Genomic DNA, 19,518 nt, shown 5'->3' with positions numbered 1-19,518 from the left:
AATAAGATGATAGCTATAGTGGCTTACAATTACTTTGTTTACATTATAATTATATGTATAAATTTATTGTATTTTCACATTAATGATTTCATACTTGTCTATTCTGTACTACAGTGTTTTTCAACCTTTACAAGTTAAAAAATTCAGGCAACCCCCCAGGGCCATATTAAAACTATATCAGTGATTTTAAAAACTACATATTTGGTATGCAAGAGTTGTTTTTCTTCTATAATTTCTAAATTATTTGCTTAATTTTAATTTAGTTACTAATTATAAACATTATTGTTATTAATCTTCCATGAGATGATTTTTATTACGATGATTTTTTTTTTTGATAGCCACCATCTCATAATAATATTTAATATTTTACAGGTAATAATTACCTGTAGTCTAAATTTGATCATTTCATCACTATTCTTCTAGCCCTAAAACAGTGTAGTAGTCAGGTTTATGTCAGGTATATAATACAGGCTTAAATTAAATTATATGTATAAATTATAGTAAATTATATGTATACATAATTATGATATACCGTATTTACTCGTGTATTAGACAAACTCGCATATAGGATGAGGTGTAACTTTAAAGATCAAAATAAAGAAAATTAGATTTATTAATACAATTCTAATTTTATTTCATTTAATCAGAAATAAAATATCAAATGCACTTAAATGCACACATTGTCCAGCAAAAATTACAGGCATCTTAAACTTTAAGGAAAAATAAATCGTGCAAAAGCAACAACATAATTTGTTCATGTAAAGCTGGACAATCAGAAACCTTTCTTTGCCAATTCTTAACAGTCAAATCCGCTCTTCATCAATTACACTTATGAGTTTCTTCAAATTCTGATTTCCGAATAATCATCTGTTTTCACGTGGGAATGGATTAAAACTTATATCGGGCTCCCGTGTGAGTTTGGAATTTTAATTTGGAATTCAATTCAAAGCTTTGCTTTTCCTATTGCTATTCATCTTTACTCCTGACAATACACAAGAAGGATTCAAATGACCTAGATAAAATACTTTCATTTTTAAACACAAGATGGTGAGCATCCAGTAAAAAATGTGAATACACAATTCACAAAAATTATTGCAAAAATGCAAAGAATCCTTCGCATGTACGTATAGGATGACCTGGGTTTTTGAAGCTGCGAAAAATGAATAAAACCTCGTCTTATATGTGAGTAAATATGGTAGTATTTTAACTTCTAAAAATATACAAAGAGATGAATATTTACCTGAACGAATGTCATCCATAACACCGTAACCATGACGATGATTAAATGCCCACTGACCAATGTAAACACTAGCTGCTGAAGAAAAAAACTGGCCAAGTTTGAGTACACCATGACCATGACGATAACCATCTTTAAAAAAACCTTCATATACATCTCCATTAGGATACCTAAAAAAAATAAATATTTTAAAAAATCTACATTGAAGATTATTTATACAAAGAGCTGTAAAATGTGGATAAATTTACATTTTCAATATTCTACAAGAATATCATATGATAAAATTAAGAATGTCCAGCATTTTTGATCCTGTAACTTATCTTAAACCACATCTAACTCTGCTACATCTCAAAGTTTATAGAGTAAAGTTTAAAACTTTAATTTTTTATTTTATTATTATTATATGTGTAAATTATTAAAGTTTTTGTTTATTTTATTGTCAAATTTCATTTATTTAAAATTTCAAAATTATAAGAGTTTTTCCAGAATTCTGTTTAATATTTTGAAATATAATAACAATTCAAAATTTAAAATCTTTATAATCCAGTAATAATTCTTAATGAACAAATGTTTTCAACATCTTAAGCAATCATTTTTATATTCATTTTATAACATAAAAGAGTTTAAAATACAAAATCATGTGGGTATGAAGCAGAAATTAAGATAACTATTTAACAAATACTAATACTGTATATAAATGTAAAAATTAGTAATATGCTGAGATGGTTTGTTTTCAAAATTTTTAAACTTTTGACATAAGGCTCATGATTTATATTAAAAATACCTACATATTGATAAATTGTTTACAGTTTTATTAATTAGAAAGAGTATACTTTAGCATTTCCAGATGTCATAATCTTCAAAAACAGCTCTTAGATCAACTTTTTTACTAATACTGTTGTCTGTACAGACAACAGTATTCCAATTTGGGTATCAGTTTCATAATATTTAATAAACAAATTGTCAATTCAATTATCTAAAGTATATCTTCTGCTTAATAAGTTGTCATTTCCCATTTACAGAATTTCACTCAATTTGCAGCAATCACTAAAGACTTTCTAATTTATCTAAAAAAATTCATTATTTTGATGGATTATTGTATTGTTTCAATTAAACCCTGGAGGGTTTTAGTTTTAAAATGTACTGTACATGTCCCTTGGGGCAGTGTTTTTCAACCTTTTTGAATACGCGACCCCTTTACAAGTTAAAAAATTCTGCCGACCCCCCCAGGGCCATATTAAAACTATATCAGTGATTTTAAAAACTACATATTTAATTTTCTTTCTTTAAATATCAATCAAAAAACCAATTGTACTGTAAAATAAACAGGCACAGCCTTCTCACTGAAATTCTAGTTTTTTTTTTATTGTAGTGTAGGACCTACAAGCACTTGTCTTTTTCTTTCACCCGCAACCCCCGTGTAAGGCTTTGCGACCCCCTGGGGGTCGTGACCCACAGGTTGAAAAACACTGCCTTGGGGTTTATTACCTTACAACTAGAGATAAATGGGTGAAAATTGGCAGAAATACCTTAATTACTTGTACATTTTACAAACTATTAAAACCATTTATTATTGTATTTATGAGTTACAACTTCAATGTTTAAAATAATTACTGTTTTTACAGTTAACCTGATTCAGCATCTTCCAATTTGATTATGATGTTGTCATTCATGTCTGCTTCAATGTCATTGTTGGAATCAAGATCTTGATTATTGTCTTCTTGTTCAAACTCACTACCCTTTTCCAATTTGAGTTTTCCTAATTATCCGTCAGCTGATAAGATTGCAACTTTCCATGCTTGATATTCAACAATTTTATAATTTTATTTCCAAAAATGTTTCCATGAATCTTAGAATAGAAAGTGGTGTCTGACTGTAAGCAATTTAAAGAGGTAGAATTCTTACCTGTCACTCTATGCTACATTATCTTATATAGTGAAGTACATAACATATTTTCCATGTTTTTCAACCCAGAGTTTATTCGAATCTTGAGGTTTAATCAAGAAAATATGGTATCATATTAAAATATTTATGATCTTCCTGTTTCTCCTTATATTNCCTTGGTTGGAGGATAGGTATTAATGAACTAGTCTAAAAATAAATACAAAATGCAAAAAAATTATAAAGTATTGTAATTTAAAAGGTATTGTTTATGTAGGAATAATGATCAAAATAGAGAACTAGAAATAACAATAATCTTCCAGCGTCTTCAAATCGTCTCCAAACTGTCTTCTCAATAGAATGATAATGTTCTATGATCGTAACGTCTTTTCACATTCCTTAACCGTCATCTCTTTCTCTTCTCGCGCCGTTCCAACTCTCGCCTTTTTACTCCTTGCCCAAATCCCACATTCAACCATCCTGACAGCTGACATTGTCCCCGATGTCCTTGTCTGACCAGTTGAAAATTTCATCAGTTGAACACTATTTTGTAATTTATTTAATATAGCTTCTGTTTCCGCTAGAACAGTCTAATAGTGATGCACTGTTTTCTCTTTCTCTTCCATTTTTTGTTTGTGCTTGGAAAGCTCTAACATTTTCTTCTGTAAACTTTTTGGCAAACATCTCTGTTTTAATGATAATGAGGTGTCTCTTCTCCTTTTGCTGAGGTTCTCTTACCTATGTTTGGAAACTGACTTAGATTTTCATGATCAATCTGGGTCGACATCACCTGATGAATTTCTTCTTCTTGGCTCTTTGTTAATTGCTCGAGTTTATTCTGAAGTTGCTCTAGACAAGATTTGAGTTCTGTTCTCTACATGCAAGTACCCTTCAGACTGGCCTGTAACTTTTTAATTTCTCATTCCCTGTCTTTGACAACACTGTCTATAGCTTGCAACCTGAGATTTAGTGATCATAAAAAAAGAACATTTGTTTATCAACATCTTTTAATAAGTTTTATTACTTTTTTTAAAAAATTCTTACTTTGATGAATAAGATTATTATTTGAATTTCCTAAAAAATAATATTCTTACTTTACTACACCTAATCCATTTTGTTTTCCCTCTTTCCAATAACCTTCGTAAGTTATGAATTGTTCACCACTGGGTATCATATACAGGCCTTCTCCATGCTGATTATTTTGACTGAATTTCCCTAAATATTTCCGACCATCGGGCCAAAGCATTTCTCCACTGAAAGTGATTAAAACAAACTATGTTGTTGTAATTTTTATATTAATAATTAAATATAATTAATTAAAAAACTTACTGTCCATGTAATTTACCACATAGCCACATTCCTGAATATTTTGCATCTTTATAAAGAGAATGTTTACTAAATACATAAGTTGCATGTCTTGCCAATGGAGGAGATAATCGCCGATGATTCATAGTAAGCCAAGTTATGGTATCTTCTATTCTTTTTTCACCATCAAGCATTTTTTTGATTGATTGATTTAAGGCACATACCCACTCTGTCTATAAGACATATTACTCAAATTATAATTATGCTATATAATGCTATCATTTACTAAAGCTAAATAAAATCTCATATATCAAATTATCTTGAATTTAGTATTCCTAATATAGCTTTCAATATTTTCTACACTTTACTGTTTTCTGTATTTTTCATATATCAATGATTTTAAATTTATATCATACTAATTATAATAATACTGTTCATTTAATAAACAACCCATATTAATTAGATAACATTACTTTATTATATAGATAATAAAGAAATTACAAAATATATAAATAAAATTTTGAACTGGGTCCGTTTCAAAATTTTATTTTGATTTTCAACTAAAGTTAATTAACATTTTTTTGTCATGCAATTATTGGTCCTAAAAGTCAGTCTGTGCTTGACTACAAAAAGTTGTGAGCTAAATTGACTTGCTTGTTCTAAAACTAAGAGTAAAAACTTAAAATCTGTAAATCATTGTATTATAAGACAAGGACCAAATTTCAGCCTTCATGTGTGTAGCTCACTGATCATATAAGATGACCCTCACAACTTCTAAACTTATAGATTAAAAAAAACAAAAAAATTGGGAAAAACTCCAAGTAAACAGAAAACTGTGCACATGCTACTAAGAACAAATTAAAAGAAAATTATTAATTCCTCTTGAGAAGATATTAAATCTGTTACCTTGGCATTTCCTACTATCAGTGATGAGTTCTAAACACCTTATAATAGCTGATTGTTGAATATGTTGATGTATTAATTAATATGTCATAGACATAGCAAAAATTGTTCAACTTCATTACTGTCTCATTTACTTTTAAATAAGTCAATTAAATGTAAATTAAAAACTACAGTATAACTTTATTGAAAAAGTTAAAAAGAAAATAATTTAATGTTTTTATTAAAGTCTAATTTATAAAATAGTCATGTTTTTAAGTTTGAATTTTTATGTAAAAGGAAATAAATAACTGTGGTCTATTTATCAAAAATTATTTTGTAGTGATTGCTAGAAATCACACACTAGGATTAATGCACTATAAATTATCTTGATTTTGGGTTAATCTTTCAACATATTGTTTCAAGAATTTGAAATTCTTCTGTTGTTTTTTTTTGACATCATAAAGAGCTTGTAATGAATTACAGTCGACACCCTATAACGTGCGTTCCTATAACGGAAATTCCTATAACGTAGCGAAAAAATTGCAGCAACATTCGTTTAAAAAAACTCCTAAAACGTTGTTTCGCGACAAGATTGATAGAATCTGGACCAATAGTGGATGAGCAGCCGAACTACTTTCCTCCGCCCTGCGCCATGCTACGGAGTGTCTAAATTGAGTTTGCTATTGTCTGTACAGTATTATATATAAATTAGGTACTGTACATATAATTATATATTAATTATATATAAATTAGGTACTGTATATATAATTATATATTAACTTAATTTATTGTAACTTTATTATAATTATATATATGCTTTCTGCCGCCTGGCAACACGCTACGGAGATTTTAGGCTAGTAAGTTGAGTTTATTATCGTCTGTACAGTATGTAAATTAGGTACCGTAAGTCTAATACAGCACTAATTTTATACATTTCTTGTGAAAGAAACATTTCTTATTCAACGGCCATAAAAATTATTTACATTAATGATGTCTCCAAAGGTCAAGTTATTTTTCTGCGAAAAATTCGTTATCAGAAATCGCAGCCGTCGTTTCGTGTGCTATTCCGCAACGAAAACAAGCTTTGAGCAACAGCGTAGTCGAATGGTACACACTCGGTAAGTAATCCTATAATTTTTTGTTTATAGCATAGTTTATACAGATTATTTCCAAAAAATTATACGTGTTTTGGAAATGTTGAGTGAATTAGTCTAGACTCGGTTAATTTTATAGAAGAAAACCTTTCAAACAGCCTTAGCCCGTAAACTTCATGCCCATTGGGCTGCGATTGGCTCATGTATTTAATCATTCCTACAACGTAAAATTTGATTAGCGTGGAACGTATCTAAGCGTTATAGGGGGTCTACTGTACTAGCATGTAAATGCATCATTTGTAATATTGCTCTTACTTTCATTCATAAAAGGTTTTTCTTGGAATCAACATTACAGTCATGTTCATGATGTCAACTAGCCTTTTGAAATTCTTGCATAAATAACTGAATCATCATCTTAAAAATCAAAACTAAGTTTTGTTGGGAAAAAAGCTTTCACTATCAATTCACTATCATCATTTGACATGATAATGTTACTTAATTTCAAATATTGATAAAAATGTTTTTGAAATATTTTAATTTTTTTTGAACTCCTCATTAATTACTCTTCACAACCTTGGTTGGAGGATAGGTATTAATGAACTAGTCTAAAAATAAATACAAAATGCAAAAAAATTATAAAGTATTGTAATTTAAAAGGTATTGTTTATGTAGGAATAATGATCAAAATAGAGAACTAGAAATAACAATAATCTTCCAGCGTCTTCAAATCGTCTCCAAACTGTCTTCTCAATAGAATGATAATGTTCTATGATCGTAACGTCTTTTCACATTCCTTAACCGTCATCTCTTTCTCTTCTCGCGCCGTTCCAACTCTCGCCTTTTTACTCCTTGCCCAAATCCCACATTCAACCATCCTGACAGCTGACATTGTCCCCGATGTCCTTGTCTGACCAGTTGAAAATTTCATCAGTTGAACACTATTTTGTAATTTATTTAATATAGCTTCTGTTTCCGCTAGAACAGTCTAATAGTGATGCACTGTTTTCTCTTTCTCTTCCATTTTTTGTTTGTGCTTGGAAAGCTCTAACATTTTCTTCTGTAAACTTTTTGGCAAACATCTCTGTTTTAATGATAATGAGGTGTCTCTTCTCCTTTTGCTGAGGTTCTCTTACCTATGTTTGGAAACTGACTTAGATTTTCATGATCAATCTGGGTCGACATCACCTGATGAATTTCTTCTTCTTGGCTCTTTGTTAATTGCTCGAGTTTATTCTGAAGTTGCTCTAGACAAGATTTGAGTTCTGTTCTCTACATGCAAGTACCCTTCAGACTGGCCTGTAACTTTTTAATTTCTCATTCCCTGTCTTTGACAACATTGTCTATAGCTTGCAACCTGAGATTTAGTGTGTTATTGTTCATTTCTAGATTTGTCTTTTAATTCCTGACTGATGACAGAACAAGTTTTCTCTACAGATTTTAATTGACTGTTTATGCTCAACAACTTCTGTTGCAGCTCTTTGCACTTGGTCTCGTGCAATGACATAAGTTCACATAATTTTTACTAGTTGCTGCCTGGGTCTATTTCTGTTCCACTTTCAGAGCTTGTTCTTTCTATTGTAGCTGCTTTTTTCAGTCATCACTAGATCACTTTTCTTCATCCAGCCAGAAGCTTTTCCCTGCTTGTTTAACAAGAAATTGATAAGAGTCTGCACATCTATATCCGTCAGTATGGTATTCTTCATCAGATTCAGCAACTTGGCACCAGATATGGTCCCATCACCATTTTCAAAATGCCAACTTTCACCTTTCTCTTCTTGGAACACCCGTTGTAACAGGCATTTCTCTGGCGAGTTCCATCTCAGCTGAATGGGCCTCTCAGTTTTGATTTCCTGTCACTGTGTCTCTTTAAAGAAGGTTGGCTCATACGCTTTTTTGGGCTCTTCTGCAATTTCTCTCACCATTTCCCCAACTCGTTCTTTTCCTTACTGAGGTCAACCTCCTCTAGGGCTTCGGAGATGGATTCTGCAATGGGAACGTCATCCTTCTTTGCCAGTATTGGGCTTTGGCATGCTTGCTTTGTGGTTTTTTTATTACATCTAGAAGCTCTCCTGTATATCTTGCATCATTCACATGGCTCAAGCCAACACCACTAGTATCTATACAGGCCACATCGATATTGCATACGTCTGAAATGTTTACTGCTACATTTTTTGTTTTGATAATCTTCTCAACACAACCTTCTTTTAAATTGATATGAACTTGTTTCAGAAAGCATGCTCCCAACAATAACTGATAAGCAAGGAATGAACTAAAAACCACATGAATGAGGACTGAAAATTGATCTCTGTCAACACTTACTACAGTCCAAAAACTTCCCAGTATAGCTCTCTTACGCTCGCCAATTTCATGAAATTCTAATGAAGTTAATTTTGGTACGCCCATCTTTATGTAATCATCGGATCTCATCAACTTTATATCACTTCCGAATCTGTAAGTGCTGTGAAGCTCACTTCATCTATTTTGACTTCTTTTACAGGCTTTGACTTAAAATTCTTTTCCCTTTACTTCATAACTTCTTTTCTCAGAATTTCGAGGACATTCAGATAAAATATGACCAAAATTATTACAACTAAAACATTCCATTCCTTTGTCTTTCTCTAGACAGCTTTTACTCACATGATTTTTTCTGCCACAGTTATAGCAATGTTTTCCATCTCCACAAGCATTCTTAGGCTTAATCTCACAACTCTAGCTTTTTAGATTCCACTGTCATTTTAGCATTTAACTTGCAACTTGATTTCATGTTTTCATAAATTTGCAGCTTCTGTCAAAATTCTTTGAAAGTAGTAGCATCAAAAAGCACTGTTTTACTTACTTTGTCATCCTGAATTCCATTAATGATGTATTGTATATCACCGATTCTTCCTCAATCACAATTTATATGAAATTTCAATCCTCCGATACATATATTCCTGATAAGTTTTACTCTGATACTTCATCTCCATTGAAAGTTGCTAGTGAATCTTTCTACTGTTCAGTTTTGGAGAAAAGTTGGCACAAAAAGCTTCTTTTAATGCTCTCCATGATTTAGTATATTGTTCATAGTTTACGTACATTCTTGCTGAACCTCTGAGTAGCCATTTTGTGTAAATTATCCTCTGCATGTCATTTCACTTACACATTTCTGCCATGTCTTCAAAATTGGAGATCCATTTAACGACATTTTTTCCGTCATCACCACTGAACATTTTGAGGAATTCATCAACATCTCTAAAGGTAAACATTGGCTTAGAGTACTCACTTTTATGTCGCATAATATTACTATCGTTGTCCTCACTTTGGTCAACATCGTTGTCACTTTGCACGTCGTCGTCTCTGACATTCTCAATCAAAAGTGCCGCTTCCAATCTTTGCACCAACTCTCTCTTGCTACCCATTATTTTAAATTTTTGTCGTCCTAGTTCAATTTTCAAATCATCACACTTAAGATGTTTCACATCTGTCATTGTATTGTCCTTAGATAAAATAATCAGTCATAGTTCTTCGTCGTTCACCATAGTGTCACTAATTCCGCCATCTTGTCTGGCTTCCATTATTGCCCTTTTAAAAGTTTTCATACGAAGTTCATTTAAATCCCAGATGAGCCCCCAAAATTTTAGAAATAATGATCGAAATAGAAAACTAGAAATAACAATAATCTTCCAGCGTCTTCAAATTGTCTCCAAATAATCATCTTGATAGAATAATGTTCTATGACCGTAATGTCTTTTCTTCTTTTTCACCTTCCTTAACCATCATCTAACTCCTCTTCTCATGTCATTCCAACTCTCGCCGACTCTCGTCTTTTTACTTCTCGCCCAAATCCCACATTTATCATTTTGATTATGAAACAAAATAGTTAATTTTCTTTCACTTTACTAATATACAATTTTGAAAATTTACTAAGAAACAAATTTAATAAATTTATATTTTTGTAACAGATTATATCACTTACTAATGAATAACAAATTTTACAAAGTGCTCTCCTCCCTTTCAAAGCCAGTTTTANACTAAGAAACAAATTTAATAAATTTATATTTTTGTAACAGATTACATAATTTATTAATAAATAAACAATTTCTAATTAAAATTTGAAAACAGCTCTTAGTTTATGCATTCTTTTTAAACAGTGTGGAATAATTTGTTAAGCTACATTTTATTTATATTATACATCAACTATAAAATAAGAATTTCCTTTATTTACCTTTTCACTTGAAGATGGACACGTGAAAGTCAAAATTTCTTCCGGTGTTGTTAAAACAATGGCATTTCTGAATAAAACAACATATAGTTTCAAAGTAATATTTTTAACAATTGCAAAATATTTTTAAATTACTTACTGCAAATTACTGGAATCTGGTAATGGTTCAACCCAAACTAATTGTAATGGATAACTTTGAAGACCTCCAAACTAAAATATTTAATTTATATATTAAATTTCAATTTGTATTTCCAATTTGTAAAAATATTTGATTATAAATAATTTAAAAAATTACCTGACTATGTACAAAAACATCATTAAAAAGAATAAACAAATGTGATGAAAACCGACCAGATGAAGCCAAATTTAATGGAAGGGTACGACTTTCTTTCACCAACCTTCTTTGAGGTGATCGAAATGTATCCTAAAGAAATGCTATTTAATTAAAACATTCCAATAAAAAAATATTTTCAATATAAACTTTTACCACAAGTTTTTGAGGAGAATTATCCCAAAATAATTTAGTAATTTCTGCTTGATGAAGTTCTCTATTTGCTATCTCTGAAATATGTTTCCATAACATTGTTGTGTTTATTTCTTTGTCAGGAATATGCTAAAATATAATTTTTAAAATCTTTATTATTTAAATATATTAATTTTAGATTAAAATATAAAATGTTACCTTAGGAACAATTGCTGAAATTCTTGTAAATAATCTAACATAATCCATTATTCTCTTAATGGGTATATGCAATAAATAAATCAAGATATCAAGAATGCTTTTTTGCTCTAATCCAATATCTCCAAGGATATTATGTGCAATACTTGTCACAGATGGACTAAAAGTTTTTAAAAATTAATGTTATAAAGTTATATTTATAATTACATTTTACAATGATTTTTAAAATGCTCATCATTACCCAACATGTTTTCCATATGCAGTTAGTGCATTAACAGCAATAACATCACTGAGAGATTTGATGTAATTTAAATATAAATTCAACCATTCTTCTTCATTTTCTAATATATAAATAGAATCAAAATGACATTGTCCCTGAACAAGAAGTGTTAAATCATTTGCATTCAATGAAACCATATCTATCATTTCAGCAAATTGGCCAATTAAGGATTTAACAGAATCAGCAAATATTGGAGAAATATCAAGTAAATGTTGACCTGATAAAACATTAATATCTATTATTAGATTATTATTGTTTTTAATTTTTAGATTATAAAATTATTAAAGTAAATAGTTTTTCTAACTTTTATCATCTTTCAACATCGGTGTGAATACTTTTGATAGAATAATCTGTAATTGATTATAATATCTTCTTTCTGTTGCAGCAAATTCATGTAGAACAGGCATTTCACCAATGCCTTGCTGATCAACAACACATCCTGCATAAGGTCCACCAGCAAATATCCTTGTAACTAAACCACTCTAAAATAATTAATAATATTAACATTTATATTGATAGTGAAGGAAAAACAAAATATTATACAGTATATTTATACCTTTTTTAAAATATTGAGTTGAATAAGACCTCTTCTCTTCAAACATGAGCAACTTTCTGAATTATTTGCACTGAAAAGTTATGCATTAATAAACATTCTAATCAAACAAGACAAAATAAGGTCACTATTAATGAATCAGCAGATAAATTTATATATAATATTTTTGTTTAATAATAATTCAATTGTAAACATATTTATAAGATTTTCTTCAAAGATTAATTATCACTACACATATATGTGCATATATATAAAGTTTTCAAGTTTAAAATTTTTTATATAAAATGTTTTTTATAATAATTATTATGCTCCAGTAAACACTATAACAGCTGACAATTCTACCCAAAAACTTTCCATAAATAAATCATATTTAGAGTAATAACACATTAAATCATAATATAATAAATATATAGCTAGAGGTTGTTGTAAACTTAGTTACCTGTCATGACTACCACAATAGAAAAGGGCTATATGAGTTGTCTTGATATCTGTCAGTAATAAAGTGTGATTGGCACCAGCTGCTATATCCCATACCAGATGCTGAGATAGCTGTTAATTAAAACAGTAAAATGTTATCATTTTATTACTAGATTACTCATAATAAAATAAACTTACTTCAATACTTTTAGGTGATAACACTGATTTTGAACTTAAACTATGTCCAAGCTGCATACTATCATTTTTTCCCCAAGTGTAAACTTTGCAGTCTGCTGTAAGAGCAACAGAATGTTCACTTCCAGCTATAACACGAACAATACCTTGTCCAGAAAGAGATTTGATGCAACTAGGTTGAAATCTATATATAATTTTTAAGTTGAAATAAGTATTACATAAAATAATAGTTACAAATTAATTGACTTAGTGGTATGTGATTTTAGCATGACATGAAAATATTCAGTAAAATGAAGTGTCATATATTGTTCTCTAATCAGTAATCTAAACTGTTAAATGTTAGGATGACAAAAATAAGGAAAATGGTCAATGAATATTTTTGAATATTTATTAAAAAGTTCATTAAACTGTATGTTCAGTACATTAAAGATTTTAGTTAATTTAAAAGTAAATAAAAAAACAATTTTAAATGCTATAATAAGTAACTTAAATACTCAATAATTAATAAATAACCTCCTTAACTATTTCTGGTATTATAAAACCATTAAAAATTTACCTTTGTATTAAAAGGAAACCCAATTTTATTGTGTTTTATTTCCTTTACATTTAACATTGAATGGGAGTTTATTCTTCCTTTAGTAGATATTTAAATTTTTAAAAATTATTNATATAAAATAATTTTAATAAAATAAAACTTACATTTTCTTTATTTCATTAAAAAATGTAAGGATAAAGAATATTTCAAGAAATATATTTGTTTTATTCAGATGGTATGACAATCTTTCTATATTATTAATATTTACAAAAGTAATTTGAAGTTTTTTCATTTAGTTTTAATAAATTTATATATTATATTATTTAGTTATTGTTTTGAATTTTATTTATCTAGAATCACAAAACTGTTTGAAATTTATTTACATGTTCAAATATTAACTCATAACATTTCATATCACAAAGAGAAATTTTAATTTTTGAAAACTTAATTTTTTCTAAAAGTTGTTGCTAAAGATATAATTATAAATACTTCTATTATTACTTAATGAATTTAATGTTTTTTAATTAAAGAATAATTATTCCATAAATGATAAAATGCTATCATCATTATTTGATATTGTCCCAAGACATAAATTCAGCATTTTATTATAAGTAGAGAATGAAATAGACAGTTAATAAATACTATATGCTTGTATATTGAAATTAACAACTGTTTATAAGAACTTTTGAATATGGTGGCAACCGCTCATTTGCTCTGTCAGTTGATGTTTTTGACTTGTGTAATGAAATATATTTTTTTCATGATCAAATTTCATTTGAAAAATTTATGACTTACTTTTTGTTTGAAAACTGTACAAAAGTAATACTCATAAACATAATTATTATTACTACTTACTTAATCAGGAGGATTTTATTAATAATAATAGATGTCAGAAACGTACAGTTACTGAATTTCTTTTGGCAAAATATAAATTGAAGAAAACATTTACATGCATTTGAGAAATATTTATTTAAACTTAGTTGTACATAAAAATGTTAGTTACAAATGAATTAAAACAATCACAAACACCAAAACCAGCAAAAACACCACTCTTTTTACTGATATGAATGTTTTTGTACATTTAAATGGGTAAAATATTATATTATTTAAATAGTAACCAAAAAAAGGTTAAAGTAAACAATCAATATTTTAAGATAAAATTGCTATTGTATAACAACTTTTGTTAGACATTTAATAAAATAAATATCAATTTTTTAAAATTTATAAACAGACTGTTTAAACTTTTCTAGAAAAACTAAAATTTATTGTTGTATATTAAATAGTTTTTATTACTAAAAATTTAAGATTTGTTTTAGTTTTTCACATTATTTACTTTTGTTTTATTTCTTGTGGGAGAGAAAGAGGGCCTGGTAAGAAGAAAATGTCTAGGGCCCCAAAATGGGTTAATCCGGCCCTGTTTGCATTGATACTGAAGCAGTGATTTAAACTAAATTGGCAAACTCCTCTAAGAAACTCCTCTAAATTGAAAAACTCCTTCAAGCTTCCTTTTACAGTAATAAAACAATTTTTGGAAGAAAGTTACTGACTTGTGAAAATGAAATAAGTTGTCTTCATTGTTAAGAGCATTTTCAATGATTATCATTTTTAATATGTGAAATTCTTTATATTACATCATATAACTGCTGAAAATTGTATTAGAAATGTATGCAAATAATGTAAGAGTATGAACTCTCTTGTAAAAGTCAACATTTTTATTAAATTTATTATGAAGTTAAATGTATTTAAATTTTAAATACCATATTAATCAAAAATATGGTATTTAAAATTTAAACTTATTTTTTTTAAACTATCCATATATTGAAAAAGTTATTTAGATTTTCAAAATATATTCTGTTATAAAAACTCATTAACAATAATTTCTATATATTTAATACTAAAAATTTAATAATCATCATAATATTGATAATACAAACCTATTTAACTCATCACCATGGCCAAGTTTTCCATATTTTCCTTCTCCCCAAGACCAAACTTCTGTTTGAATACATGGTCTTGTATTAATTTGCTTTCTAGGATATTTTAATTTATGATGGCTAGCATAACCTGGTGCAAGAGATTCTAAGCTACCTTTGCGATTTTTTTGTTTCTGAAACATCTTAGCTTCTAATACAGATTTTAAAGAATTTGTCCTTTTCACTGTTTGCAAACCATCATCTACAATTAATGATGATAATGCAGAGGATGGTCCATCAACTTCAATGATTTCAAACGATTCCTGACTACTTTGAGAACTATCAAGTGGTGAATCACTAAATCTATGTCCAATTGAAACAAAACTAAATTTATCTACAGTTGTTTTTACTTTATCTACAACACTTTTCATAGACAACAATTCCCAATCAGATCTTTTTTTGTCTGTTTCATCACTTTTACTAGGTTCACTCATATGACGTTTTTCAACAGGTTGAATAAGTTCAGAGAATTGTCTTACTAAAAATTCTTTTGCTAAGTCATGATCTAGTAATGATGATGATCGTTTTTTAATATGATTTAATACATTGGATGTTGTATATTGAGAATTAGTTGTGGGAATTACTGCAGCATCTTCATTTTTATCATTTTCTTCAAGAAGGTTATCTGAATCATTTTTTGATTCAATAACAGGAAATGATTCTTCCACAGTTTCTTTTTGATTTGACATATTTTCTTCCTGTTTGAATGTAGAATTTATTGCTATATCAATATTTTCAGCATTTTCTTGTTTTGAATTTAATACTTCATTTTCTGATATTGATTCTAAATTACATTCATCATCTTTATTACTAACTTCTGAAGTTTTCTGATGCTCAGACTCAACAGGAAGGCCTAAGGGACAAACTTCATTACATTTATTAAAAACTTGATTACTGTAAGTAGAAGTACTCTTACATGAAATACATAATGTTAAACTAGAAAAATTAGTTGAATCTATTTCTGTAACAGCTAAGCTATGAGTATATCCACAGGCAATAGATAATACTCTTTTTGTTTTTAGAAATTCCACTTTCTTTGGCTTATGATAACAAATGTTTGTTGATGTAAAATCTAATTCTCTACCCCAAGTCCATAATTCGTAATCACTTGAAATGGCTAATGTATGAAATGCACCACAGGATATTTTATTTATTGCTATGTTTTTACTTAATAATACGCCACATTTTTCACAGTTTGAACTAACATTAGAAAAATCAATTTCAGTTGGAGATAATATTTTTTCAGGTTTTTCTTGTCCACATTGTTGATTTCTATTATCACCCCACATATATATTTTTCCATCTGAAGATAGAGCTGCCGAAAAGTAAGGACCACACGCAATGTTTTCTATTTTATGAAGACATTTTATAAGACAGGGTTCAGATAAACGATCTTCTGTATCTCCCAATCCAAGCTGTCCATATTTACCTTCTCCAAAACTATATACATTTCCTTGTTCTGTAATAAATAAACAATGTTTGCTGCCAAATGCCATTTTAGAGATAGTGTAATCACTAATTGTCACCACTTGATCTGGAAGACAACAGGTCCAAAACTGACCAACAGCTGTGCAAATTTGCTTATTGGCTCTGAAAGAAATAATCATAGATTAAAATTATTGATTTATTCAAATAAATGCAATGATTAAACAAATATGAATAAAAATAATAATTATTAATACATAAATTCAAGTAAATGAATTTTATTTATAGAAATTTCAGAACTTTTGAGCACATTGAATTAAAAAAAAATTGTAATAATATACAAGCATCTCTCAATGTCAGTAAAGTAGTTCCTGAAAATCAGACATCCTGCAGGAAAGCATTAACTGACAGCCTATTTCACATTATTTTAAACAGGAAAAATTATAATGCATTATGTGGGGATCGGGGGCCGTAAAAGGTTTATTAAATGCTTTTTAGGTAGAGTCCTGCCACCAGGTGTGTTTTATCGGACACACCGCCGTTTGAGATAAAATGGATGATTAAGGCGCGAGGGTAAGAGTCACTCTGAAGTCCAGGAATGAGCCTCTCAGGAGGAAGAATACAGAGTCAGATATAACCAATTTAAGGACATTTATTAACATAAATGAAAGTTTAGAACAGAGTTATAAAAACCGATTTTGGAAATTTGTCTATTCTTATCTATTCAATGAGGGGGGTACGTAACAGGGGGGTATTTCGAACTTACGCGACTCACAACATACCAGATAAACAAGATGTCTTCTCTTGTGACGTTGACTTGACGGCCAAGACTGCGGAGGTTTCTGGGGTTCACTGCACTTTGTCTTGTGCTTGCTCGTTTTTGAGTTGTCTTCTCTTGAGCCACTCTTTCTCGGGTTGGAGCTGTGTCCACATATGCTGACTATTTCGCCGTCTCCTTCTAACTGTCTTTCTAACGGGGCTGTGTCCTCACTCTGACTGCCTTTTTCTGACTGAACTGTCTCTAACTGGAGCTGTCTCTCCTTTCTGACTGGACGATGTCCTCCTCTCTGACTGAACTCTCTCTAACTTACTGTGTCCCCATCTCTGACTGAACTGCCAAACAGGACTGTCCTTTCTCTTGTTGGGGCTTTCCTTTTAAACCCTTTCAGCATGAGAAAGTCATCATTGGGTGATGACTCATTGTTAGTGTCATCGTTGTAGCTGGGACAGTGTTTTCTTATTTGGGGATGACTTGCAGCTTTCTTAGAGTCATCTTCTGAGTTGACATGACTCATCTTTGTTGTTAGTCATTGTTTGTTCATTGCTTGATTTGACTAAGTTCTTCCTGTAAACATTGCCGAGAACAAAGGGGGATGCAATGTTCCTCATTTCTATATAATTTTTGATTATTTGGTTGCTTTTTCCTCTTTTCTTTGGCATGTTGCGAGATTTTGAATGATAAACCGTTTTATTCTAATTACTTGATATTAAAAAGGGGGGTCCCTAGATTGGTAAAATAGGCGAATTTCCTCTTACAACTTCGGTTGTTATCCAAGATACAATTAAGGTTCATGTGAATACATAATAAAAAAAAGATATAAAGTAAATAAACAAAAATTATTACAAATAAGTTTACAATATATATATATATATATATTTGGAGGGTGGTGGTGGTCCTCACAATTATACCATCAACTCTAAACTCCCAACTAATTTCCAAAAGTTACATTCTATCATAAAAAGTTATAAAATCCTTAATACATCTCTATGATCATTAAACAGTTAATTTATTAACAGTTGTTAATAAATAGTGCTTTGTATATAGTAACATGTACTTTATATCCACATAACATATCAATATTACATTTATGATGTAGAGCAGTTAATTGTACTCTGCAATAAAGAGATTTGTTTTAAAAATGCATACAAAAATTTACAATAGAAAACAGGGAATAAATCTCAACACAATCTTGACAATGTCATTAATGCTTTTGTAAATTGGAGAATTGATTGACTAACCTACTATTAATATCCCAAAAGCATGTTTAATTAATTTAAGTGTTTTGCTTTAGGAAGCATTGATATATGATGATGTAATATCAGTTCCAAAGGCAACAATATTCAAGATGCAAATTCCATTTCTTGACACAAACCAGTTAGAATCAAGTGTAGATATTTTGAAAATGTTCTAATCAATTGAAGATACTTATGCAAAAAGCAAGCAGTTGCATTTTCATAAAGTTTTCAAGAATAGAAAAAGTGAATATAAATAATGTAGTTCTACTGCATATAGTAATAGTAATACAGTGGAACTTCGGTATACAACCTTAATCTATTCCTGGTGTTTGGACTTATACCGAATAGGACATATACCAAACCAACCTTTCCCATAAGAAGTAAAGTAAAAATGATTAATCTGTTCTCATGTAAAAAAATGGCTGGCTTTAAACACCTCGCTTTCCTGGCTAGTTCCTGCTTGATTTTTCATAAGATCAGCATGTATCTTTTTAGCTTTCTCGCAAATAATTGCTTCTGATACGCTGTCATCAGCACACTGTTTTTCAGTTATCCAAAGCAAAAGCAATTTCTCAACATGATCTAATGTCTTCGATCTCTGTTTAGAAATTGATTTAACCCCTTTCGCAACATTAGCAAATTTAATATTGTCTTTATTTTTCATGATTGTCGATATCGTCATTCTCGGAAAACAGTTAAATCTCGAACACGCATGCCACCTTCATATTTCTCAACAATCTCTTTTTTCAGTTCCATTGTGATTCTAGTCATTTTTTTATTTTTCTGTTGCCTTTTTGCAATTCATGATTAATAAAAATAATAACATTTTACTTACAAATTAAAAT

The 19,518-nt window shown here is 29.5% G+C and overlaps 1 protein-coding gene across 1 annotated transcript in view; it reads right to left on the bottom strand.

Moving 5' to 3' along the window:
• The window catches only part of LOC111621426 (alsin-like), a 58,272-nt gene that overhangs the window by 14,113 nt on the left and 24,641 nt on the right, over window positions 1-19,518 (bottom strand). The window contains exons 2-15 of the mRNA XM_023363560.1: window positions 15,194-16,822; window positions 12,728-12,908; window positions 12,552-12,661; window positions 12,116-12,185; window positions 11,864-12,041; window positions 11,521-11,776; window positions 11,283-11,439; window positions 11,088-11,213; window positions 10,896-11,024; window positions 10,740-10,810; window positions 10,604-10,670; window positions 4,448-4,656; window positions 4,213-4,371; window positions 1,241-1,407 (exon numbers count right to left, since the gene is read on the bottom strand). Of these exons, the coding sequence (XP_023219328.1) occupies window positions 1,241-1,407; window positions 4,213-4,371; window positions 4,448-4,656; window positions 10,604-10,670; window positions 10,740-10,810; window positions 10,896-11,024; window positions 11,088-11,213; window positions 11,283-11,439; window positions 11,521-11,776; window positions 11,864-12,041; window positions 12,116-12,185; window positions 12,552-12,661; window positions 12,728-12,908; window positions 15,194-16,822 (3,509 nt within the window). The remainder of the gene's footprint in view (window positions 1-1,240; window positions 1,408-4,212; window positions 4,372-4,447; window positions 4,657-10,603; window positions 10,671-10,739; window positions 10,811-10,895; window positions 11,025-11,087; window positions 11,214-11,282; window positions 11,440-11,520; window positions 11,777-11,863; window positions 12,042-12,115; window positions 12,186-12,551; window positions 12,662-12,727; window positions 12,909-15,193; window positions 16,823-19,518) is intronic.

The sequence above is a fragment of the Centruroides sculpturatus genome, unplaced genomic scaffold, assembly GCF_000671375.1.
Source record: "Centruroides sculpturatus isolate CEXI.00-Female unplaced genomic scaffold, Cexi_2.0 scaffold270, whole genome shotgun sequence".
NCBI lineage: Eukaryota > Metazoa > Arthropoda > Arachnida > Scorpiones > Buthidae > Centruroides > Centruroides sculpturatus.
The sequence above is the reverse complement of the archived record's forward strand: the minus strand, read 5'-3'. Positions and strand labels throughout refer to the sequence as shown.